General features: G+C 38.8%; 1 protein-coding gene across 1 annotated transcript; it reads right to left on the bottom strand.

Moving 5' to 3' along the window:
* Positions 1–291: 291 nt before the first annotated feature.
* LOC119739438 lies at positions 292–23,115 on the bottom strand. Its single transcript, XM_038214390.1, has 5 exons — positions 21,631–23,115; positions 17,470–17,681; positions 16,127–16,225; positions 1,837–1,946; positions 292–1,067 (listed from the first exon to the last, which is right to left on the bottom strand). Exons 1-5 carry the CDS (start codon positions 23,106–23,108, stop codon positions 981–983), a joined length of 1,986 nt encoding a protein of 661 aa, XP_038070318.1. The 5' UTR covers positions 23,109–23,115; the 3' UTR covers positions 292–980.
* Between the last annotated feature and the right edge of the window lie 3,209 nt (positions 23,116–26,324).

The raw sequence follows: 26,324 nt of genomic DNA, 5'->3' as shown, positions 1-26,324 counted from the left end.
TAGTGATGTGTAAACTTTATTTACAAGTTATGCAAATTAACGTGTAAAAGTCAGAGTTTTCGAAATTGGTTTTGGTACAGTGATTTCTTAAGGAAATCGCTCTCGGAATTTTACGGAAACTGAAAAAGCGCATGACGTGAAAGAGAAATGTCGTGCCAAAAAAAAAAATGACCTTCCACTTTCGAAAACTTCTGATATTTTGACACGGTTATGAGTAATTTACCAAGAGAGGTCAAATTGACCATGGGATTAAGTTTTTAATTTTAGGCGTTGGGACAGAGGTAGCCTAATTGCCTCTGTGTGGATACTTGCCTGGTCTACAAAAAAAAAATGTGTTGAGCGAGTAATCACAATTCTCAACACTTTCTTGTTATCACCTCATGCTAAAAATGTTTAGCATGTAAACACGTTTACAAACTAATAGCAAGAAGTGTATGGAATTGTGTTCACTCGCTAAACACATTAATTTGTGTAGGCCAGGCAAATATCCACACCACAGAGGCAATTATATATGCTACCTTCATCCCAATGCCTTAAAACGAAACTTCGTCCCATGGTCAATTTGACCTCTCTCGTTAAAATTACTCATAACTCTGTCGAAAATTATCAGATTTGGACGTTTGATGTCTCATTGCAAAGTGGAAAAGCGTATCTTTGAAATCGTACCTATATTGTCTATGATGGTCACACATTCTATGTCTGGCATTCCGTTATATTTTGTTCACATTCAGTTTTTGATACACACTGTATAACAGGGAACTAAAACGTTCCTGTCTTTTATATCTTAGAGATTACCGGGATACAAGTTGCATGTTAATTTCCGAGTGTGGCACAGGGCCCAATTAGGCATCATTACTGGTTCTCAGTCAACAAGAGTCCGAATTACATTTTCTATCTTTTGTTGTTAAAAATCACACAGCGCAGAATGATCAGAGCCAGTTGTTTTTCACGAGCGTTTTTCGTTCGTGGGCGGTGATTGCTCAATCCAATCCAGCGGTGTGCCTCCCGATCAATCGCCTGGTAGTTAATTCCTCGCACAGCCAATACGTCCGCATCATTCCCTTGCCCTGTACAGTATTGACAGAGAAACCAATGTCAATCACAAATGGCGTAGAGGTCCGCAAAAATCCTCTAATATACTGTTGGTCATTTTTGTTACCCGACATAATCAACAATAACGGTGACACGTTTAAACCAATGTTAGGCAAATAGCATTGCCCAGCACTGATTCCTTCCAACTTTTTTTTTTTACAGTGAAGAGTCTGCCTTGAAATGGCACACATTTTGACTCAAAATATATTGATTCTTTTAGCTTCTAAATGACAGCAAGCTAGATGGAATAATATCACGGGTTGTCGAGTACCAGTATACTGAGATTAATTAAAGATCGCACTGCAGCAGTACAATCTTGATTCTAAGGTTTTTTTTAACAGTTCGGGAAAAGTTTCTTTTGCGGATAAATGCGAATGATCCTATAGCCTATGCCTTTGATACAGGGTGAGTAAAAAAAAACCCGAAACCCAAAGGTCGGGACCATTGTTTGAGTGATGTTCTGCATGTAGCGCAGGGGTGTGTATATTGTATTGAAAGAACGCACACCTTGTTTTTTTTGTATGGTAATCCGTGGACAGAACTTTAAACGGTGGTTGTCTATAAAAGTAACTCCAAAAGTACATGAGTGTTTTGAATGATTCCTGTACTAAAAGAAAGCCTTTGATTTGGGCTTTCATATCCTAGATTTTGACAGTGCTACATGCAGAACTCCACTAAGTAGTCCCGACATTTCGGTTTCGTTGTTTTTTATACTCACATGCATGTATTTTGTTTTCCACCTACTTTGACCGCCGTAGATCCCCGAGGCGCAATGACAAATTGTCTCCCGTGTGGGTGGGTTTTCTCGCTCACAATCTGGTCCCGAGTGGCTTCGCTAATTTGTATTCTCTGAGCTGACGGAATGAAAAACAAAAACAAAAAGAAATTAGTTGAGATGAATTTCAGCCACTGTACAGACCTGTTATACACACTCTAAACAAACCTATTAGTCAGATTTGACTAGAAACCAGTGAAATTTGATCAGCCATTCAGGGTCAGCTGGGTGCAATTGAAAATCAGTCAATCTGACTAGATTTTTCCAGCTAGGATTGAAAAATAGTTATGCAAATAACTAAATTTGTAGTTAAATCAAACTTCTTGTTCTAGTCATAGTATGAAACTGTGAACGTTTAACTATTTCCTAGTCAATTTTCGATAGCTCTGAAAACCCGTCAAAGATTTGACTATTAGTTGTTTTAAGGGTGCAGGGCGCCGTCCGGAGGGCAGATCTTTGCACCTCTGTTATGGGCATTAGCAGACAATTCGATTGATAACATTAACACACACACAATTACACACATTAAAAAGCAATGAAATAATTGTTTTACAAATTGACTAAAACATACACCAACCTTTTCTAAAGTGTTGGAAAATTACTAATAACTCTGTAAAAAATTATCAGATTTTGACGTTTAATGTCTCATTTTAAAGAGGAAAGGCGTAATTTTTAAAACCAAACCTATATTATCGATGTTGGTTACACCTGTTTGGCATTCCGTTATATATTGTTTGCAATATTTTTTAGACACACTGTAGGAAAGAAAAAACATGATTCTTAAATTCTAATCTGAATCTCGTGTACGATTTGAATCGTTAAAGCATGGGGAGTCTACACAAGGCTGCGACTCCTTCTATTTGTCTCGTTATTGGACTAATTAGATATCCCTCTATAGGTATCCTTATTGGACTAATTAGATATTGCGTAGGCAGGAATGATAATTAGAAAAGACGTCCTATTGTGACGCAACTGAAATCATGTTAACAATATCGTCATTAAGGTAATTGGAACTGCAGCCTCAGAGCAGTTGCGAGACCAGCTTCGGATGGGGAGGCGGGTGGGGGGGGGGGGGGGGGGGGGAGATGTCAAGGGGCTCGTTAAACACGCATGAGCTCCCCTTTTCTGCATGATTTTTCTATTTTCGCGGGCCCGGGAGAGAGGAGGTTAAGACCTCCGTCGATCCGCTACTGCACAGTGACAAGATGCTCGTCTTCAGTCACTTGAAACGACACTTTTCGTGATTTGTAATAATAAAATTGTGAGAAAGGGCGCGAAAATCTTTGACTATAGGAGAAGGGACGTATGTTTTTAACCTTTGTTTGCATCACCAAAAAGGGGCACTTGATTTGATTCAGTAATAAAAGGCTTTTTTTGGCACTTCCGTGCTGAAATGTAGAAACTTTTTTTTCAACGGACACTTGGCCTCCGTAAAATCAAATAGGTGTGGGTGTGTGTGCGTTTATTTTTGGTGTAAATCGAGGACACACACGTAAAAAATCATTGGTGAATCGAGGACAGGAACCAAATCGAGGACGACCTGGATTTGAAAACGTGTACATAACCAATCAGAGCTGTTGCGAAAAAGTTAGGGTACAAACAAAGGCAAAGGGAAGAGGAACAAAAGAGAATCCTCGATTTACATCATAACAAACGTGTGCAAGCATTACATTCAATGCGTGGACTTCCGAACAAAAGATGTCCACATAAACCAGGTAGCAGCGACGTTGTGTGGACATGCCCACGTCCACACAATGATACCCCTCTCTGGAAAACAGGTTTAGAGGCATTTTTGGGTTAGGTTTATCCGTGGCAAAATAGTGTGAGTAAAATGAGTTTTTTTCACAGGCTTTTCTTAACTACACGAAAACAAAAGAATGTCCACACTAGGTATGTAACTTAAACATGCGTTTTTTTATGGTGTAGCTTAAATCGAGGACACACACGTGCAACATCATCGGTGAATCGTTGCCCTGTTACAAGCACCTTCGAGGCATGATTTCCTCGACCCTTCGCACAGCTGAGAGATGTTGAGGCATGGGCAGTGCCAATTGCTCTCTGTCACTCAAGTGTTGAAACCTTTTGGTTCATACTCGTTCAACTCCATCCCCCCTATCACCGCCATGTGCCTTTTCTTACCAGGCCTTCAAATACTTTTTTTTAAGTTGATGCCTTGCGCACGATTTCACACCAATGTTATTATACAATTCGGACTCAGCGTTCACTTCAAACGCTCAGGTTTTTTTTACACAAAGTGGCGTACATTTTTTGTCATTGTTAGTTTACAGGTAAAACAGGCCCATAAGTCTCTCATAAGGACACGTGCATAGTATACGGCTGTTTGAGGTTCTGCGTCCTGAAGTCGACGAAATTTGCATGTTTTGGATGTTTTATATACTTATCCTATTTCAAACATCTGATTGAAAGGAAAGCAACTTAATGACTTACAGTTCCCGAGAAAGGACGAAAAAAACCCTGGTTGTTTACCAGTCGGACACAACGGAGTATGCAAACGTTCATCCTGTCCTTTCAGACAATTTACGATACACGTACGATACACTATGTCACATAAAATGATGTCACATAAAATTACACACAGCACCAATGCACAAATGTGGTTTGTACACGTCCGCAAAAGGCGAACACTTTATGGCTGGAATCACAACTAGCATAACCCCGAATTTTTGGGGTTGCAAAAGTGGACCCCGAAAGTCGTACGTTCTGGCACGCATAACACAAGAATAAAAGAAAAACGCCAAATTTTAAAAGGATACTTGTGTGGATGTTTCTATCCTACTTTTAAATGTTCTTTCCGATTTAACAGCATTTCGTTCAAAACGCGTTTTGTAGCCAAATTAGGCTCATTCCAGGACGCAGTGTCTCTTTAAGCTGAAAAATTGGCACTCCAACAATCCACATCGACGCGCTTATTATAAACGGCCATAGGGCCTATATACGTTAAAGATGTACTGTTCATTCGTTTGAACAATATTCTCCTTTTTTACCTAACAAATTCACAAAATAGTAAGTTATATTCGAAAGGGGGAAATCTACTGCCTCCCTTCTTTTTTTTTTAGACATCTGCAACGCCCTGAAAAGGGGCTTCATAATTAACTAACATATCTGCATTGGGAATGGACTGGTTCCCGGTCTCCGCATGAATGATTCCGATACAGAGGCGGAAACAAGACTAACCTGCGAGAACAAAATTATTGTCGGAACTCAAATAATGGGATTTGTGATTAATGATTACAAAGTTTTGGAGCAATTTTGTCACTAAATGGTTTATTCTAAAAGTAATCAACTTTATTTGACATCCGACTGAGAGCATTGCACACATTTATTATAATTTACGTTATTTATACCCATTGAATCAGTCAGTCATCAGTGATATGGGCCTATAGACCTTCATCATGCTGCCACCATTTTAGTCATGTTCCCTGTATCCAATAACAGTGCTGAATGATAATAATTTGTGTGCACGAAGTAACCAGACTATTTGTCCTTCGACCCTCGCTTTGATAACGTTCTTTTGACCAAAGTTTCACTAAAAAAGTGAGGCTAACCCCTTTCCTTTTTTTTCTTCAATTTTGGCCACAAATTTTAATTGCTTCAAACTTCTAGCAAATATGCCTAATGAACCTGAGAACACATTCCAATTCGATTTCTGGATGGATGGACACTTCAAAGGAATAGCTGTATTGTTTCGAAAAAAGTCAATTTTTGACCAAATTTCACTAAAAAAGTAAGGCTAACCCCTTGTATTTTTTTTAAATTTTGGCCAAAACTTGAAATAGCTTCAAACTTCTAGGAAAGATGCCTAATGGACCGTAAAACACATTCCAATTCGATTTCTGGATGGATGGGCACTTCAAAGTAATTTCTGCATTGTTTGGAGAAAAGTTAATATTTGAACATTTTTCACTAAAAAAGTAAGGCTAACCCCTTGCATTATTTCCAATTTTGGCCACCAAAATAAAATTACTTCAAACTTCTAGGAAAGATGCCTACTGGACCTGAGAACACATTCCAATTCGATTTCTGGATGGATGGATGGACACTGCAAAGGAATTTCTGTGTTGTTTGGAGAAAAGTTTATTTTTGAACAAATTTCACTAAGAAAGGAAGGCTAACCCCTTGCATTTTTTACAATTTTGGCCAAAAAATATAATTGCTTCAAACTTCTAGGAAAGATGCCTAAAGGACCTTAGAACATATTCCAATTCGATTTCTGGCTGGATGGACACTTAAAAGGAATTTCTGTATTGTTTGGAGAAAAGTTAATTTTGGAACAAATTTCACTAAAAAAGTAAGGCTAACCCCTTGCATTTTGTGGAATTTTGGCCAAAAAATAAAATTGCTTCAAACTTCTAGGAAAGATGCCTAATGGACCTCAGAGCACATTCCGATTCGATTTCTGGATGGATGGACACTTCAAAGGAATTTCTGTATTGTTTGGAGAAAAGTAAATTTTTGAAAAAAATTCACTAAAAAAGTAAGGCTTACCCCTTGTATTTTTTTCCAAATTTGGCCAAAAAATAAAATTGCTTCAAACTACTAGGAAAGATGAGTAATTGACCTTAGAACACATTCCAATTCGATTTCTGAATGGATGGACACTTCAAAGGAATTGCTGTATTGTTTGGAGAAAAGTTTATTTTTGAACAAATTTCACTAAAAAAGGAAGGCTAACCCCTTGCATTTTTTGGAATTTTGACCAAAAAAATAAAATTGCTTCAAACTTGCAGGAATAATGCCTAACGAACCTAAGATCACATTCCAATTCGATTTCTGGATGGATGGACATTTCAAAGGAATTTCTGTATTGTTTGGAGAAAAGTAAATTTTGAAAAAAATTCACAAAAAAAAGTAAGGCTTACCCCTTGTATTTTTTCCAAATTTGGCCAAAAAATAAAATTGCTTCAAACTACTAGGAAAGATGATTAATTGACCTTAGAACACATTCCAATTCGATTTCTGGATGGATGGAAGCTTCAAAGGAATTTCTGTATTGTTTGGAGAAAAGTTTATTTTTGAACAAATTTCACTAAAAAAGGAAGGCTAACCCCTTGCATTTTTTGGAATTTTGGCCAAAAAAATAAAATTGCTTCAAACTGGCAGGAATAATGCCTAACGGACCTTAGATCACATTCCATTTCGATTTCTGGATGGATTGACACTTTAAAGTAATTTCTTGTATTCTTTGGAGAAAAGTTAATATTTGAACAATTTCACTAAAAAGTAAGGCTAACCCCTTGCATTATTTCCAATTTGGGCCATCAAAATAAAATTACTTCAAACTTCTAGGAAAGATGCCTACTGGACCTGAGAACACATTCCAATTCGATTACTGGATGGATGGACACTTCAAAGAAATTTCTGTGTTGTTTTGAGAAAAGTTTAATTTTGAACAAATTTCACTAAAAAAGTAAGGCTTACCCCTTGTATTTTTTCCAATTTTGGCCAAAAAATAAACTTGCTTCAAACTTCTAGGAAAGATGCCTAATGGACCTTAGAGCACATTCCGATTCGATTTCTGGATGGATGGACACTTCAAAGGAATTTCTGTATTGTTTGGAGAAAAGTTAATTTTTGAACAAATTTCGCTAAAAAAGGAAGGCTAACCCCTTGCTTTTTTCCAATTTTGGCCACCAAAATAAAATTGCTTCAGACTTCTAGGAAAAGACGCCTACTGGACCTGAGAGCACATTCCAATTCGCTTTCTGGATGGATGGACACTAATGGACCTTAGAGATGCTTAATGGACCTTAGAGCACATTCCGATTCGATTTCTGGATGGATGGACACTTCAAAGGAATTTCTGTATTGTTTGGAGAAAAGTTAATTTTTGAACAAATTTCGCTAAAAGAGGAAGGCTAACCCCTTGCTTTTTTTTCCAATTTTGGCCACCAAAATAAAATTGCTTCAGACTTCTAGGAAAGATGCCTACTGGACCTGAGAGCACATTCCAATTCGACTTCTGGATGGATGGACACCTCAAAGGAATTTCTGTATATTTTGGAGAAAAGTTAAGTTTTGAAAAAATTTTACTAAAAAAGTAAGGCTTACCCCTTGCATTTTTTTGGAATTTTGGCCAAAAAATAAAATTGCTTCAAACTAATAGGAAAGATGCTTACTGGACCTGAGAACACATTCCAAATCGATTTCTGGAAGGATGGACACTGCAAAGGAATTTCTGTATTGTTTGGAGAAAAGTTAATTTTTGAACAAATTTCACTAAAAAAGTAAGGCTAACCCCTTGTATTTTTTGGAATTTTGGCCAAAAAATAAAAATGCTTCAAACTTCTAGGAAAGATGCTTACTGGACCTGAGAACACATTCCAATTCGATTTCTGGATGGATGGAAGCTTCAAAGGAATTTCTGTATTGTTTGGAGAAAAGTTTATTTTTGAACAAATTTCACTAAAAAAGTAAGGCTAACCCCTTGCATTTTTTGGAATTTTGGCCAAAAAATAAAATTGCTTCAAACTTGCAGGAATAATGCCTTACGGACCTTAGATCACATTCCAATTCGATTTCTGGATGGATGGACACTTCAAAGTAATTTCTTGTATTGTTTGGAGAAAAATTAATATTTGAACAATTTTCACTAAAAAAGTAAGGCTAACCCCTTGCATTATTTCCAATTTTGGCCATCAAAATAAAATTACTTCAAACTTCTAGGAAAGATGCCCAATGGACCTTAGAACACATTCCAATTCGATTTCTGGATGGATGGACACTTCAAAGGAATTTCTGTATTGTTTGGAGAAAAGTTAATTTTTGAACAAATTTCGCTAAAAAAGGAAGGCTAACCCCTTGCTTTTTTTTCCAATTTTGGCCACCAAAATAAAATTGCTTCAGACTTCTAGGAAAGATGCCTACTGGACCTGAGAGCACATTCCAATTCGACTTCTGGATGGATGGACACCTCAAAGGAATTTCTGTATATTTTGGAGAAAAGTTAAGTTTTGAAAAAATTTTACTAAAAAAGTAAGGCTAACCCTTTGCATTTTTTTGGAATTTTGGCCAAAAAATAAAATTGCTTCAAACTAATAGGAAAGATGCTTACTGGACCTGAGAACACATTCCAAATCGATTTCTGGAGGGATGGACACTTCAAAGTAATTTCTTGTATTGTTTGGAGAAAAATTAATATTTGAACAAATTTCACTAAAAAAGTAAGGCTAACCCCTTGCATTATTTCCAATTTTGGCCATCAAAATAAAATTACTTCAAATTTCTAGGAAAGATGCCTACTGGACCTGAGAGAACATTCCAATTCGATTTCTGGATGGATGGACACTTCAAAGGAATTTCTGTATTGTTTGGAGAAAAGTTAATTTTTGAACAAATTTCGCTAAAAAAGGAAGGCTAACCCCTTGCTTTTTTTTCCAATTTTGGCCACCAAAATAAAATTGCTTCAGACTTCTAGGAAAGATGCCTACTGGACCTGAGAGAACATTCCAATTCGACTTCTGGATGGATGGACACCTCAAAGGAATTTCTGTATATTTTGGAGAAAAGTTAAGTTTTAAAAAATTTTTACTAAAAAAGTAAGGCTAACCCCTTGCATTTTTTTGGAATTTTGGCCAAAAAAAATAAAATTGCTTCAAACTAATAGGAATAATGCCTATCGGACCTTAGATCACATTCCAATTCGATTTCCGGATGGATGGACACTTCAAAGTAATTTCTTGTATTGTTTGGAGAAAAATTAATATTTGAACAATTTTCACTAAAAAAGTAAGGCTAACCCCTTGCATTATTTCCAATTTTGGCCATCAAAATAAAATTACTTCAAACTTCTAGGAAAGATGCCTACTGGACCTAAGAACACATTCCAATTCGACTTCTGGATGGATGGACACTTCAAAGTAATTTGTTGTATTGTTTGGAGAAAAGTTAATATTTGAACAAATTTCACTAAAAAAGTAAGGCTAACCACTTGCATTATTTCCAATTTGGGCCATCAAAATAAAATTACTTCAAACTTCTAGGAAAGATGCCTACTGGACCTGAGAACACATTCCAATTCGATTACTGGATGGATGGACACTGCAAAGGAATTTCTGTGTTGTTTGGAGAAAAGTTTAATTTTGAACAAATTTCACTAAAAAAGTAAGGCTTACCCCTTGAATTTTTTTCCAATTTTTACCAAAAAATAACCTTGCTTCAAACTTCTAGGAAAGATGCATAATGGACCTTAGAGCACATTCCAATTCGATTTCTGGATGGATGGACACTGCAAAGGAATTTCTGTGTTGTTTGGAGAAAAGTTTATTTTTGAACAAATTTCACTAAAAAAGGAAGGCTTACCCCTTGTTTTTTTTCCAAATTTGGCCAAAAAATAAAATTGCTTCCATCTTCTAGCTAAGATGCCCAATGGACCTTAAAACACATTCCAATTCGATTTCTGGATGGATGGACACTTCAAAGTAATTTCTTGTATTGTTTGGAGAAAAGTTAATATTTGAACAAATTTCACTAAAAAAAGTAAGGCCAACCCCTTGCATTTTTTCCAATTTTGGCCACAAAAATAAAATTGCTTCAGACTTCTAGGAAAGATGCCTACTGGACCTGAGAACACATTCCAATTCGATTTCTGGATGGATGGACACTTCAAAGGAATTTCTGTATTGTTTGGAGAAAAGTAAATTTTTGAAAAAAATTCACTAAGAAAGTAAGGCTTACCCCTTGTATTTTTTCCAAATTTGGCCAAAAAATAAAATTGCTTCAAACCACTAGGAAAGATGATTACTTGACCTTAAAACACATTCCAATTCGATTTCTGGATGGATGGACACTTCAAAGGAATTGCTGTATTGTTTGGAGAAAAGTTTATTTTTGAACAAATTTTAATAAAAAAGGAAGGCTAACTTTTTGCATTTTTTGGAATTTTGGCCAAAAAATAAAATTGCTTCAAACTTGCAGGAATAATGCCTAATGGACCTTAGATCACATTCCAATTCGATTTCTGGATGGATGGACACTTCAAAGTAATTTCTTGTATTGTTTGGAGAAAATTTAATTTTTGAACAAATTTCACTAAAAAAGTAAGGCTAACCCCTTGCATTTTTTCCAATTTTGGCCACCAAAATAAAATTGCTTCAGACTTCTAGGAAAGATGCCTACTGGACCTGAGAACACACTCCAATTCGATTTCTGGATGGATGGACACTTCAAAGGAATTTCTGTGTTGTTTGGAGAAAAGTTAATTTTTGAACAAATTTCACTAAAAAAGGAAGGCTAACCCCTTGCATTTTTTGGAATTTTGGCCAAAAAATAAAATTGCTTCAAACTTCTAGGAAAGATGCCAAATGGACCTTAGAACACATTCCAATTCGATTTCTGGATGGATGGAAGCTTCAAAGGAATTTCTGTATTGTTTGGAGAAAAGTTTATTTTTGAACAAATTTCACTAAAAAAGTAAGGATAACTTTTTGCATTTTTTGGAATTTTGGCCAAAAAAATAAAATTGCTTCAAACTTCCAGGAATAATGCCTTACGGACCTTAGATCACATTCCAATTCGATTTCTGGATGGATGGACACTTCAAAGTAATTTCTTGTATTGTTTGGAAAAAAATTAATATTTGAACAATTTTCACTAAAAAAGTAAGGCTAACCCCTTGCATTATTTCCAAGTTTGGCCATCAAAATAAAATTACTTCAAACTTCTAGGAAAAATGCCCAATGGACCTTAGAACACATTCCAATTCGATTTCTGGATGGATGGACACTTCAAAGGAATTTCTGTATTGTTTGGAGAAAAGTTAATTTTTGAACAAATTTCGCTAAAAAAGGAAGGCTAACCCCTTGCTTTTTTTTCCAATTTTGGCCACCAAAATAAAATTGCTTCAGACTTCTAGGAAAGATGCCTACTGGACCTGAGAGCACATTCCAATTCGACTTCTGGATGGATGGACACCTCAAAGGAATTTCTGTATTGTTTGGAGAAAAGTTAATTTTTGAACAAATTTCACTAAAAAAGTAAGGCTAACCACTTGCATTATTTCCAATTTGGGCCATCAAAATAAAATTACTTCAAACTTCTAGGAAAGATGCCTACTGGACCTGAGAACACATTCCAATTCGATTACTGGATGGATGGACACTGCAAAGGAATTTCTGTGTTGTTTGGAGAAAAGTTAATTTTGAACAAATTTCACTAAAAAAGTAAGGCTTACCCCTTGAATTTTTTTCCAATTTTTACCAAAAAATAAACTTGCTTCAAACTTCTAGGAAAGATGCATAATGGACCTTAGAGCACATTCCAATTCGATTTCTGGATGGATGGACACTGCAAAGGAATTTCTGTGTTGTTTGGAGAAAAGTTTATTTTTGAACAAATTTCACTAAAAAAGGAAGGCTTACCCCTTGTTTTTTTTCCAAATTTGGCCAAAAAATAAAATTGCTTCCATCTTCTAGCTAAGATGCCCAATGGACCTTAGAACACATTCCAATTCGATTTCTGGATGGATGGACACTTCAAAGTAATTTCTTGTATTGTTTGGAGAAAAGTTAATATTTGAACAAATTTCACTAAAAAAAGTAAGGCTAACCCCTTGCATTTTTTCCAATTTTGGCCACCAAAATAAAATTGCTTCAGACTTCTAGGAAAGATGCCTACTGGACCTGAGAACACATTTCAATTCGATTTCTGGATGGATGGACACTTCAAAGGAATTGCTGTATTGTTTGGAGAAAAGTTTATTTTTGAACAAATTTTAATAAAAAAGGAAGGCTAACTTTTTGCATTTTTTGGAATTTTGGCCAAAAAATAAAATTGCTTCAAACTTGCAGGAATAATGCCTAATGGACCTTAGATCACATTCCAATTCGATTTCTGGATGGATGGACACTTCAAAGTAATTTCTTGTATTGTTTGGAGAAAAGTTAATTTTTGAACAAATGTCACTAAAAAAGTAATGCTAATCCCTTGCATTTTTTCAAATTTTGGCCACCAAAATAAAATTGCTTCAGACTTCTCGGAAAGATGCCTACTGGACCTGAGAACACATTCCTATTCGATTTCTGGATGGATGGACACTTCAAACGAGTTTCTGTGTTGTTTGGAGAAAAGTTAAGTTTTGAAAAAAATTTACTAAAAAAGTAAGGCTAACCCCTTGCATTTTTTCCAATTTTGGCCACCAAAATAAAATTGCTTCAAACTACTAGGAAAGATGCTTCATGGGCCTTAGAACACATTCCAAATCGATTCCTGGATGGATGGACACATCAAAGGAATTTCTGTGTTGTTTGGAGAAAAGTTTATTTTTGTACAAATTTCACTAAAAAAGGAAGGCTAACCCCTTGGTTTTTTTTGCAATTTTGCCCAAAAAATAAAATTGCTTCAATCTTCTAGGAAAGATGCCTTATGGACCTTAGAACACATTCCAATTCGATTTCTGGATGGATGGACACTTCAAAGTAATTTCTTGTATTGTTTGGAGAAAAATTAATTTTTTAACAAATTTCACTAAAAAGTAAGGCTAACCCCTTGCATTTTTTCCAATTTTGGCCACCAAAATAAAATTGCTTCAGACTACTAGGAAAGATGCCTACTAGACCTAAGAACACATTCCAATTCGATTACTGGATGGATGGACACTTCAAAGGAATTTCTGTGTTGTTTGGAGAAAAGTTTAATTTTTGAACAAATTTCACTAAAAAAGGAAGGCTAACCCCTTGCATTTTTTGGAATTTTGGCCAAAAAATAAAATTGCTTCAAACTTCTAGGAAAGATGCCTGATGGACATTAGAACACATTCCAAGGACACTTCAAAGCAATTTCTGTATTGTTTGGAGAAAAGTAAATTTTTGAACAAATTTTACTAAAAAAGAAAGGCTAACCCTTTGCATTTTTTCGAATTTTGGCCAAAAAATAAAATTGCTTCAAACTTCTAGGAAAGATGCTTAATGGACCTTAGAACACATTCCAATTCGACTTCTGGATGGATGGACACTTTAAAGTAATTTGTTGTATTGTTTGGAGAAAAGTTAATATTTGAACAAATTTCACTAAAAAAGTAAGGCTAACCACTTGCATTCATTCCAATTTTGTACAAAAAATAAAATTGCTTCAAACTTCTAGAAAAAATTCTTAATGGACCTGAGAACAAATTCCAAATTCCAAAGTAATTTCTTGTATTGTTTGGAGAAAAGTTAATATTTGAACAAATGTCACTAAAAAAGTAAGGCTAACCCCCTGCATTTTTTCCAATTTTGGCCAAAAAATGAAATTGCTTCAAAGTTCTAGGAAAGATGCTTAATGGACCTTAGAACACATTCCAATTCAGCATTCCACAACCTCTTTATATTATTCTGTAATTCTGAATGCACTCCTTAATGCAGTGAATTGTGCAATGCAATGTGAATAACAAACAACCAAGACAACAATTTTTTTTCAAATCTGTGTTGAATGCAAATTTCATACTCCAGACTAATCAGAAGAAACAGACAAGAAAAAACAGTGATAAAATCAACCACATTTTTGACCCTTTCATGCATGTTCCCCTTGAATTTCTGTGTTGTTTGGAGAAAAGTTAATATTTGAACAAATTTCACTAAAAAAGTAAGGCTAACCACTTGCATTCATTCCAATTTTGTACAAAAAATAAAATTGCCCCAAACTTCTAGAAAAAATTCTTAATGGACCTGAGAACAAATTCCAATTCAATTTCTGGATGGATGGACACTTCCAAGGAATTTCTATATTGTTTGAAGAATAGTTAATGTTGAAAAAATTTCACTAAAATAGTAAGGCTAACCCCTTGCATTTTTTCCAATTTTGGCCAAAAAATAAAATTGCTTCAAACTTCTAGCAAAGATGCTTAATGGACCTGAGAACACATTCCAATTCGATTTCTGGATGGATGGACACTTCAAAGGAATTTCTGTATAGTATGGAGAAAAGTAATTTTTTGAACAAATTTCACTAAAAAAGTAAGGCTAACCCCTTGCATATTTTGGAATTTTGGCCAAAAAATAAAATTGCTTCAAACTTCTAGGAAAGATGCCTAATGGACCTAAGAACACATTCCAATTCGATTTCTGGATGGATGGATACTTCAAAGTAATTTCTTGTATTGTTTGGAGAAAAGTTAATATTTGAACAAATGTCACTAAAAAAGTAAGGCTAACCCCCTGCATTTTTTCCAATTTTGGCCAAAAAATGAAATTGCTTCAAAGTTCTAGGAAAGATGCTTAATGGACCTTAGAACACATTCCAATTCAGCATTCCACAACCTCTTTATATTATTTTGTATTCTGAATGCACTCCTTAATGCAGTGAATTAGCAATGTGAATAACAAACAACCAAGACAACAATTTTTTTTCAAACCTGTGTTGAATGCAAATTTCATACTCCAGACTAATCAGAAGAAACAGACAAGAAAAAACAGTGATAAAATCAACCACATTTTTGACCCTTTCATGCATGTTCCCCTTGATGTTCATACCGAATTTTAGAAAAAAAAATCATTAAATGGCCGAGATCTGGGGGTGGAATTTAACCCTTGTAGTGATCAACGTCAAAATATTGGAAGGGTCACACCGCGGTAAGGGAAGCTAGGTTGCTATATAGCGAGAAATGAGACTGTAATTGGTGTTTTAATGTCGTCAGGGAAACGAAATTGCGAAATTACAGTGATGTTTTTGGCGCTCGAATTTCAATTTTTCACGTCCTTCTCATAAAGGCGACAAACGTGCAAAGTATTGGAAGGTCAATCAGAAACACTGATGAATTGATTCTTCCGCAACAGCTGCAGTCACTCCCCATTATACGCATGCCCGAGGCATCACGTGATTGAGGAATTATATCACGTGATATTAGATAAGTGGATTAGTGTATGTGCGAAGCGAATCCGTTGTTCAGCAGCCGTGTGGTTGCAAGGGCCGATTTCTAAAGGTTACGTGGAACACTTTAATGAAATAAAAACACCATGCACACGGACATGGGGATGTTCGCGGGTGAAATCTTTGAAAATCAATTTCTCCCGTTTGGAACTGATGACCGTATCTTTACACTACTTTGATCCAACTATGTGCTTAAAATCGTCTTGATAGTTCACTACTTTTCGTTGAAATTGGAAAAATATAGGCCTGGTTACGTGCATCATAGTTTTAAAAGTTGTAACACTGGTGTTTGCAATATCTGTCAATCTTTTCCAGCTTCACGAATTAATAAGTTTTCTATCCAGAGAGAGAAAAAAAACGAATGTGCATGCCGCACGTGCTTATGATATTTTATTGTACCTCTGCCAGTAGACTCCATCCGAGAGGCGGTGTTTACGGTATCCCCAAAGAGACAATATCGAGGCATCTTGATACCAACAACTCCAGCAACGCAAGAACCTACGAAAACGAGGCAAAGAATCAACCTATTACGTTTTTATTAAACTAAATTAAAGTCTTGGTCTTAAACAACCAATTTGAATTCTAGTACAGCTTTTCAATTTTTTTCAATTTAAGTGAAATTTGTACTGATTGTTTGCAGAAAATGACGTCTTTACGCAGGCGCGGTTCTAGAACCAATATTTGGGGGGGGGGGGGGCTAGCACGGTGGATCCAGAATTTTTTTCAGGGAGGCGTGCTGAAATGTTGACCGGTTATTTTTTCCAGACACTTAGGCCTCCGAAAATCAATAGGGGGGGAGCTCATGCCATATTTTCAATGGGGAGCGCCAATAAAATCCTAAAGTCATTCACACTATAGCACGGGCGAATCCAGAACACAATTTGTTTTTTTTGGGGGGGCCAAAAAAAAAATTGGTCCCCCCCAAAAAGTGGGTCCAAAAAATTACGACGTGGGGTTCGGGGCCCGCTTAAGGGCCCCGAACAATTTTTGGATTCTAGATGCTCTGTGGTGCGATCTGAGGCAATTTCTGACCACTTTAACCAATTGTTTTTGAGGAAAAGATGGTGGTGTACTCATTGCCTGCCGTTATTGCGATGTCACATAAAAAAACCGATTGGTTTCGTTTTAGGGGCCATGGCCCCCTTTGGCCCCCCCCCTCCTGGATCCGCCCTTGCACTATATTAACTAATCACCCTTGTCACGGCTATTTCTTCTTTAGGGGGAGACCGTTCGCATGTACATCACAATCCTCCTTCTTTTTAATGCAATTTTTTTTTTTGACGGAATTTATTTTTGGGGGGGCTAGACAAAATTTTTGGGGGGGGGGGGGGGGGGGCTACAGCCCCCCCTAGCCCCCCCGTAGAACCGCGCCTGTCTTTACGGCACCTCTTGCTTTTCAAAGTATAGCCTATAGTGGGCGCTGGCTATTGTTACGGTGTGGCAGGTGCATCACAGGGGCGATCATATGGCGCATTTCAGGACAATATATACATACAGACAATTACAAAAAAGGCACTCGTAAAGGCCGCTCGCACAAAAAGGACACGCTTTCGGAAAATGGCCACTTGCTAACATAAGAAGGGCACTCTTTAAAAGATTGGGGGAGGAATCTCTGGCGAAAAAAAGGAAAAGGAAAAGGGCATTCCTTACAAAATATTGGGGGCGGGGGTAAATACCCCCCTTACCACCCTCTCCCCCTCCCCCCTCCCCCTCCCCCCCCCCGGCTACGCCTTTGACATCACCTGAGTGCAAGCCGACTCTCAGACTAAGGCTCTCCGCAGGAAGGTGCGGTATCCGGAAGAGTTGCACCTCCCGTAGCAGGTCCAACGCCATGCAGGCGATCTCACAGGCGTGGTTGGCCGTGGGTTCGGGTAGGCCCGAAGCCACCATGTAGGCGTCTCCTATCGTCTCCACCTTGTACACGTCGTACATGTCGATGTAATTGTCAAAGATGCTGCGGGATAAACAGATACATATTTGCAGTTTTTTTCAGTCCCCCCCCCCCAAAAAAAGAGAGAGTTATTCATATTTCTATAAGGAAATACATTTTGAATGTTAAATTGGCATTGTAAGTAACTTCTAATTAATTTTCCAACAAATATTTTCAAGTTTTGTGTCCGTTTTGTGGGATGTATTGCACCCCTGAAAAAAATCAAATATTAACTTAGTTATGACCTTCCAGCATACATTATGATTTTTTTTTCAAGATTAAAGGGAACACAACTGTTCACTACGATTTGCAGTCTAATCATGGCACCTTGGTTCTGTCCTGTCATTTTTAAGAAAAGTGGTATTTTTGTGTCAATTTCCAACGATGGTCGGCCGACCAGCGTTGGAAAAAACGTTTTTTTCCCTTCAAATACTGCCCCCGATTTACCAAATTTAGTTAGTCTGCATTTTCTTTGCAATCGATTACGGTCAGGGAGCCAGACTACAGGAACGTGATTATTTTTCTTGGTTTTCCAGCATCTACGCACACAAAACTTCAAACACGTCAGTGGAAAAACAATATTTTCTATGAAATATAAACCCCCAAATCCATCCATTTCTCAAAATTACAGCAAAAATGAAAGTTGTATATTCCATTCGATTGATCATCGATTCACCTTTAAAGGCGTAAGGAACATAATTTGTGAATAAAGATCAGTTTTTAAACTTTAGACAGAAAAATGATTAGAAATAATCTTTAAATTAATTCAGGATACCAGTCATCGGGCGTCGGTGATTGGTCAGTGTTGGAGGTGTTAGCTTGACATTTTGATTCTGATTGGTCGTTATGAGCAGGCTCATGATATTAATATTCATCCCATGATTAATGAAACTGGTCTCTAAAAATGAACTCTCCGAAATGTTCTTAATTCTAATTGGCTGTACCAAATATTTTTTAAAATGATTATAATAGTTATGTCAAATTGCCAGTGCACCAATGAAAAGATAATCACTTTAAATCCATTGCATAAAATAGGGAGGAAGCATAAAATGAAACTTGTAACTGGTACTCGGCCTCATATGATGGTGCACAAATTGCCTGGTTTGTTTTGTCATCTAATCCCAAGATACAGTGCGAGTATCAAAAAGGTTTTGTCGCTAATTATCACGAACACTCCCACATACATGTCCAGCGAGAGAACGAAGCTCTATTTGTGAGGAGAACCACTCCCGCGTTGTCAATTAATTTCGGAAAAGCATTAATGCGTGGGATACTCACTATATTCTGATTTCGTTTCTAGGGCTTGGACGTGATGCACTAAATTGGTCGCTTTGGGAAAACCTCTTTACACTAATGGTCCCTTTTGTTGAGAAGAAAATCTCGTGCGGGTAGATATAATGATTAACAACATTATACAAATAATGAGTGTTTATAAGTGCAATGGTGAGAATATTTTCATGAGTTGACAGATTGAAGGTTCCATTCAACGCGGCGAAGCGTGACCTACAATCCTCCCATCAAATGAAAAGGATTTTTACTTGGGTGTTATTATAATAGTTGTTATTTTGGGATTATTTTGACAAAATTGTGTGCAGAGGGACTTCGCTGTTGTTGACGTTATGTTTGGATAGTGCCGTGTATTTTTCCTCTCTCTTTTGCCCTTTTCATGCCTCTTAGCATTCCCATTCCTCCAACATCAAATATTTAATAATAAAGATCGGCACAACATTACAAATGTTGCAGTTGCATGAGTTGCTGAGATTCTACTTGGACAAATTCAATTTAGTAGGAAGTATGTTGTACAGTATTTTGAAACAATACTCTTTATTGCCGAGTTGTAAGCCACAGTTCTGAGTTGTAAGCCAAAGCTTTTAAAAAAAAATAAGCAAGAGCATTCATTTAAACAATATTTATGCTCGTTTATGATAGCAATATGAATTCAGCAATATCTTGTGCCACGTTTTGATGTAGAGCACGCGTGTGGGCTAGTCTGAGTATCACCCGTTATCCACGGAGCCAAGTCTCCTGTATAACGTCTGATATGTCTAAACATGCAGATATATGCAAGCCGCGCGCCAGCCAATCGGAGTCGACTCTACTAAATCGTGACTTCATTTCATTCTTAAATCAGCACTAATTCAGCAGTCAATTCGAATACAGTGTTCTGTAATACAACAATAGCCGGGCGCATGTCGCGTAACATGATACAGAGCGCGTGACTCAGTTTTTTTTTATCCATGTCTATGACGCGCAACGGGTGAATGACCGAAGACCCGATATACTAAAAAACGCCCGCTGATTGGTCAAAATCTCGTACCCACCTCCCAAATGGGGGCGCTTTTTAAAACTGACCATTATTATGCAAACATCAAATTATATACCCATTTTCACGGCGCATTGATATGGCTTTTTAGCGGGTTTTCTTTTTTGGGATAGATGTCAGAACTCTCTTACCATTGCTGAGCAAAAAATTTGTGGAAATTTTTTTTATGAAAATTCATTTACCTGTGTCTATTTTGTTAAATGGTGATAAATACGTGCTTTGTCTTTAAGTGGTTAAGCTTAATAGCTTTTTAAAGTCTTAAATTTGTCGACTTTTACTGAACAGATATAAATTAATAATTTCATGACTGCTCACAGAAAGAAACATGCAATTTTCAACCGACGAATAACATTTTATCATCTTTCGATCTTTGTCATCATCAACATCATTATAATTATTTCATCCACAGGGCCATCCGGTCATTCCTCCACGTTTTCATCCAACTCCCTACGAGTGATAAGAATCCATGCACAGATCCTACCGATGACCGTGCTGGATGTGCATGTGTAGAAAGGCCATCTACTTGCGAAGCAGAATAACCTTCAGATTGTCAGCTCGTTCAGATATGAAATTGGCTGCAGACTCCTTCGTTTCAAATCAGGCGTGCCGCATGATTCAAAAACCCGTGTTATATGCTAGACTTGATTGCTGTTGTATGTCTCTGAGTGGTTCTAAGAGCCCTTGATTTTTTTTCCAACTTCATGCAAGCTTTCACGCGAAAGTCATCACTTGAAGGCATCAATTTAAATTAGGCACATTTCAATACTAACACACTGCTATGATGGATGTGTAATATGTTACACATCGCTGGATTTTTTTTCAACCCTGTATTATGCTTTTTTAGCTCACGGATGATAACGTTACAAGAGGCGATGCGATTCATAATAATGTACATAATAATAACGGGAAATTGTACCTCATTTTTATAGGGAGACATTCCAATAGGGCGATGCACAATTTATCTCCAACGTTAGTGACCCCTAACCACAATTTTCACTTATCCTTCCCCCACGAATTTGGGCACAATTATGTTTTGGACCACGAGCAATCGATCTAGCCTACGATGAAATGTTGCCACTCCTTAGTAGTAGTTGTTACATTATAATGGGGGACATAAAGGGGACATAACATGTTTCCCTAATGTGGCCCGGATCGAGTAAAATTTCACCTGAGACTTTCAAAAAAGTTATACAAATAAAATTAATCTTTTGAAGAATTTTGCGGATTTCAGTTGTACACTCTTAAAAACCCTGATCAGATTTTGGCCTGGAATGAGTTCTATTTTGGAGGGTAAAAATGTACACTTTTCTTGGTCAAAATTTAAAAAAATCTGGGTCAAAATGACACTTTTGCCAAGGTTTTTTTGGTCACAGTGACCCGGGAAATGACGTTAGAGAAGTGTCACTTTGACCCGGAAAAGTGCCCATGTTGACACTGAAGAGTCTTTGTAAAGTCCTTGATTTCGGGTAAAATGCTACTAAATTACATGTCTCTGTAAAAGCAGTGGTATTTCTATATTTGCAATATACATTCTTCTCAGAACTACACCTGTTTTCCAATTAGTCACTTTATATGATGTATCTTCAACCTTGTACGAATTAAGTTTTATCCTCAACCATGCAAAGCTTGACATCGAAGCAAACAACATACCTGTACAGGTCATTCAAAAACTCTATGATTTGCATTGGCGTGCTTCGTGCTGCCAGGCTGGTGAACTCGACGATATCACCGAAGTAGATGGTGACACTGCTAAACTCCTCAGCTATCAGCTCCTGCTTCTGCCGTAGCTGATCGGCCACGCTGCGGGGCATCATCTGGTACAGCAGCTTCTCCGTGGTCCGTTTTTCCCGGGTCAACTCCTTGGTCTTGACGCCGAGATTCCTGGCGTAAATCCCGACCTTTCTGAGCAGCTGCCTGGCCTGGACGAGCTGGATGGTGGCCAAAGTCAGGGACACCGCGACGGTCAAAACCAGCACGGTGATGTTGCCGGCCACAGCCTGCAAGGCACCGGCTATGATCTCGTCAATCTTCACGCTGATGTAGTCTGACTCTCCTTGCATAACGGCCGCAAGAATCTCTATAAATATAGTCATGTTCTTGAACCAGTACTCGGACAATCGCGATGCCCGGCCTTCTCCGTGATCGGCACACGGGTCCCCTCCCCTGATGATTTCACTCCGCATGATGCGAAGATAAAACCCGTTGGGTTCCTTCGAGCGTACAAGTTCTTGATAGGTGGCGGCCGCCGCCGGCGAGTAGAAAAACACCGTCTTGATCTGGGATTCGCTGCTGGAATAAAGTCTGCGGAACCAGTCCAGGTCGGCGGGACGTAGAGAACACCCAGCATAGAAGCTGCTACCTAGAGCACGCTGAATGCCGTACAGATCAGAAAGAAGGAGGATGTTATCTTTGCAGACAATGCGGGGCCACAGGGTCCCTTCTACAAGCCTTGTGCTCTGGCCGTAAGATTCCACCAGCAGCTGCTGAATGATATCAGTGTAAAATGTTATTGGATGGGTGATCGGTAACTCACTTCCCTTGAAATCCACGTACGATCTGTACCGATTGATATCGTCAAGCAGCATCTCTTTGGTTGCGTATACTGTACCGGAAACATTCAGTGTGAGGAACGCGTTATCGTTCTCGATGGCCCGGTTAGTTACTGATCGTTTTTGATTCAGGGTTTCCATTACACTTTCCTCGGTTCGATTCCCGCTGACGTAGGTTGCTGTGAGTCCACGCTCTACCTGGAGAGCGAGTATGACGGCGGAGACCCTCTCACTGGCATCGATGGAAGCCAAGGTCATGCGGGAGTGCTGCAGCTTGGAGACTGTGGCTGCAAGGGAAAGTGCAGACGAGACGGTCAAAGCCACCAAAGGGATAAGAATCACCACCAGCATCTTAGCCATGTCCTTGGCGTTACTGTGATTGTCCGTGGCTTTCTCCAGGACCATCTTCATTTGGTGTCTCTCGCCGCCCAGGGTGCTGGTTGAGCCCCGGCTGGTGAGGCAGTCAGTCCCGGTCACGCTGCCGTCAAGCCGGGGCGAGGGCTCCAAATCATGGGAGTTCCCCGTGATAATGCCCTGCATGGGCTGAACCCGCGATCGCCCTTTGCACGGCGTACACATGTCTTGATATGCGAGAAGACTGAAGAAAAATGAAAATCGCCGTGTAGCCTACGGTTCGTTATGCAGCCGTCCAATCCGCCGCTATTGGCAAATCATGCGGCATGGCTGTGACGTTGCCACGACGACACCGTGCTCGACTCGCAAAAGGGTGGCGTGGGTGGCTAGTTTGTATGCGTAAAGCGCTCGCCTCTCACCACTGTGGCCCAGGTTCGTTTCCGCACGCCCCCCTCCCCCCCCATAAAAATCGTCGCCGCCCCCCCCCTTCAGGCCCTCCCCAGTAGCCCTCCCCTCCCCCTCCCCCTCCCCCCACTGGAAATTTGGCAATCGCCAAAAAACACCAAACCACGATTATGGGGTTTTGCGAATTTATATACTGTTTATTTTAACGTCCCGTGGAACGCAAAATTGTCTGACAATGACCATAAATTCAGTTTTGAACAGCGCCCTATTGAAAGATAGTATCTAGCCCTCCCCCTACTCTATTTGTTTTTACGGAGGCCGGGTGTCCGGTGATAAAAAACTTTTACCGTTGAGCACTCGTAACATTGGGCGTCCCTCGACTGTAACATGCAGCCCCCACTCTCCCCCAAGGATGACCACCCTGGCTATGCCGCTGATAAAGTTGTGCGTTGGTTCTCTCCTGTGCCACAATGGTTTTTCTCCGGGCCTTCGATCCGGTTTTCCTCCGTCCGAAAAAAAATCAAACACATTCGATCTCTGGCTGAGCTCCGTGGTCTTATAATATGGATAGTATGGCTGGCTGCCAAAGACGCCTTTCCCTGCCTGCAGCTCGACCACGAGTAGCCGCGTCCTTCGCAATTCAGCTTCTCAGCTGAGTAAGGATAATGAGCTTCCCAAAATATTAATATTATTATTCCTTATTGGATGAAAAAAATGACGAGCGACATCAGCAGAGCTCATCCCTTGGCTGTTTTCTTTTTCTTTGGCTGACTTATCAAAGACGAAACCTTCAGTCGCTCATAATATGAACATTTGTGTAGCAATAGCATGGTTTATTCAACGGAATGTCCCTCGTGCATGATGATGGTTGCATTAATAGCTGATTGTTTATCATAAGGTATTTTTAATACTCATCTTTTCATTGACAAGCTTTTAAATTAAATTTGAAGAAAAAAAACCGACCTCAAACGGCAGTTTCATTCAAAAGAACACTCGTCGCTTTTATTTTGTGATGGCGTGTGTTTGCATCTATATCCGAAGAACAATAATTATGCATTTAGCCGACGTGAATTACGTCGTGAATCGTTGTCTTGCTACCGCGGCATAGGCCGACAATAATTAAATTCAGATACTGATCTTGTAGTTTTCTAAATGTCCATGAAGTGTTTACTGAATAAATGGTGTAGAAATAGTCCACGGGACAAAATAACAAACGCAATGAGATGTACAAACTGTCGTCACATCGGGACTTAAACCCGTTCTACAGCGCGTCCCAAAATACCTGCAACATATTTTTTTTGCGACGGTCTTGCGTCGCAGCCGGAATACGTAACGCCATTATTTTATATCATTTTGGAGCTTGGAATCATGACTTTATTCATGGTAAATATTGGTTGGATTTTCAATAGGGTTTTGAAACAATTCATGTTAAAAAAAAAAGACATGTAAAAAACAAGCTCAACCGATTTCAAGGAAAGTGTGGAAATGGCTCATGATGTGATGACGATGTCGTTGCCTGGTACTTTTTGTGCTTCCTATTCTTTTCGATCCACGTAGATTACACCTTAAATGAAACTTTCTCATAGAGTGCGTTCGATTACTTCCCCCGGCTTACTCGCGCTTGCTCCTCGCGTGATGACAGGCATGCGCAGTGGAGCTAAATAAACGAACGGTTTAAGGTTGAACTTTGAAATGACACTGAGGCTGCATCCGAATCAACTGTCTACAGCTAGGTCTAGGTCCGCGCCCATTGAAAATACACGGTGACGGGCTGACAATAGACGTAGCTGTAGCCCTGGAAGCACACGGCCTGAGGCGCCCGCCGGACATCACGTTGGCAGCCATGTTTATTGCATGGCCTTATGGGATACTTACCCAACTAACCGGCTCGGCGAGTCGGTCACTTGGGCTAGGCTCTAGTAAGCTCGAGAAGTCACGTCAGAGGTAAATCAAACGCTGTCTCGCTTGCACAAGTAAGCACGGGGGAAGTAATCGAACGCACTCCTTGAAATGCATACACACAATACCGGATGTGATTTCTTTTTCATTGCAGACCATGTGGACAAATTTTGAGCGTTGAATAATAAGCATTTTGACCCTTTGTGAATTCGAAACGGAGCCTGAGCAACTGACAGGAATTGAAAATTTACAAAACGGATAATTTTTACGGACTTTCCTACATTATTACGCTTTTCAAAGACAAAAAAAGGCATTTATGAATGGGAATAAAAGAGTGATGAATGACTCAGTCTTAACGACCAACCTTGCAGGGTCATGGCCGTGAGGACCTGCCGGTCACAGGTCACGCAAATTCTATCCAATCAGCGCGTGAATTCATCAGCCCTTCCCAGCGTCCTGTCTGCAGGACGGGGGTACAAGCGAAGGAGAGATCTATTAGGCCAAAAAAAAAAAAAAAGTCGGTCTCTGGTCAGCGCGCGCGTCGATTTTAATCATGCGCGTCGATCTTTTTTTTTCCAAAATGTTCCGTGGTAGCTCCAACAGCGCCCTCTATTTCCGCACCTCCTCATTTTTTTTTACCAAAGAGCACCAAGGAATGGGAAATTGCACCAAGGCAAATGATCGAAAGCACCAAGGCAAATTATGGAGGACACCAATGTACATGAGGACACCAAAAAAGCAAAATAGTACCCCACCTTGTCTGTACAATCCAAGCTAGAAGAAAGAAAGAACAAAAAAAAAAGTCGCGTGGCCTCGTCAATTCCGGAACTTTGGTCTGACCAGAGACCGAATTTTTTTTTTTGGGCCTTAAATGGATTTTTCTTTCAACTCCATTATGGGAAAATTCATCCGGGAAAACGATATTTTGAGTTTGAGTTTGCATTGAAAGTTAAATTACCGATTGTACTCCATACACGAAGTAATCAGGGTCTTCGAACAGTGAACAGTGCGCGGCTAAGTCGATTAAATCTTGCTCAACGTTGCCGTATCCGTATGTTTAACCTCGCAAGGAAAGATGAAATCCTTGTTTGCACAAAGGAAACCTTTTGTGCCATTAATTACTAAGGCAAGGTCAAA

This window comes from Patiria miniata, unplaced genomic scaffold, assembly GCF_015706575.1.
Source record: "Patiria miniata isolate m_02_andy unplaced genomic scaffold, ASM1570657v1 HiC_scaffold_30, whole genome shotgun sequence".
NCBI classification, from domain to species: Eukaryota; Metazoa; Echinodermata; class Asteroidea; order Valvatida; family Asterinidae; genus Patiria; species Patiria miniata.
Note: the sequence above shows the minus strand (reverse complement) of the source record. Positions and strands in the feature narration are given on the sequence as shown.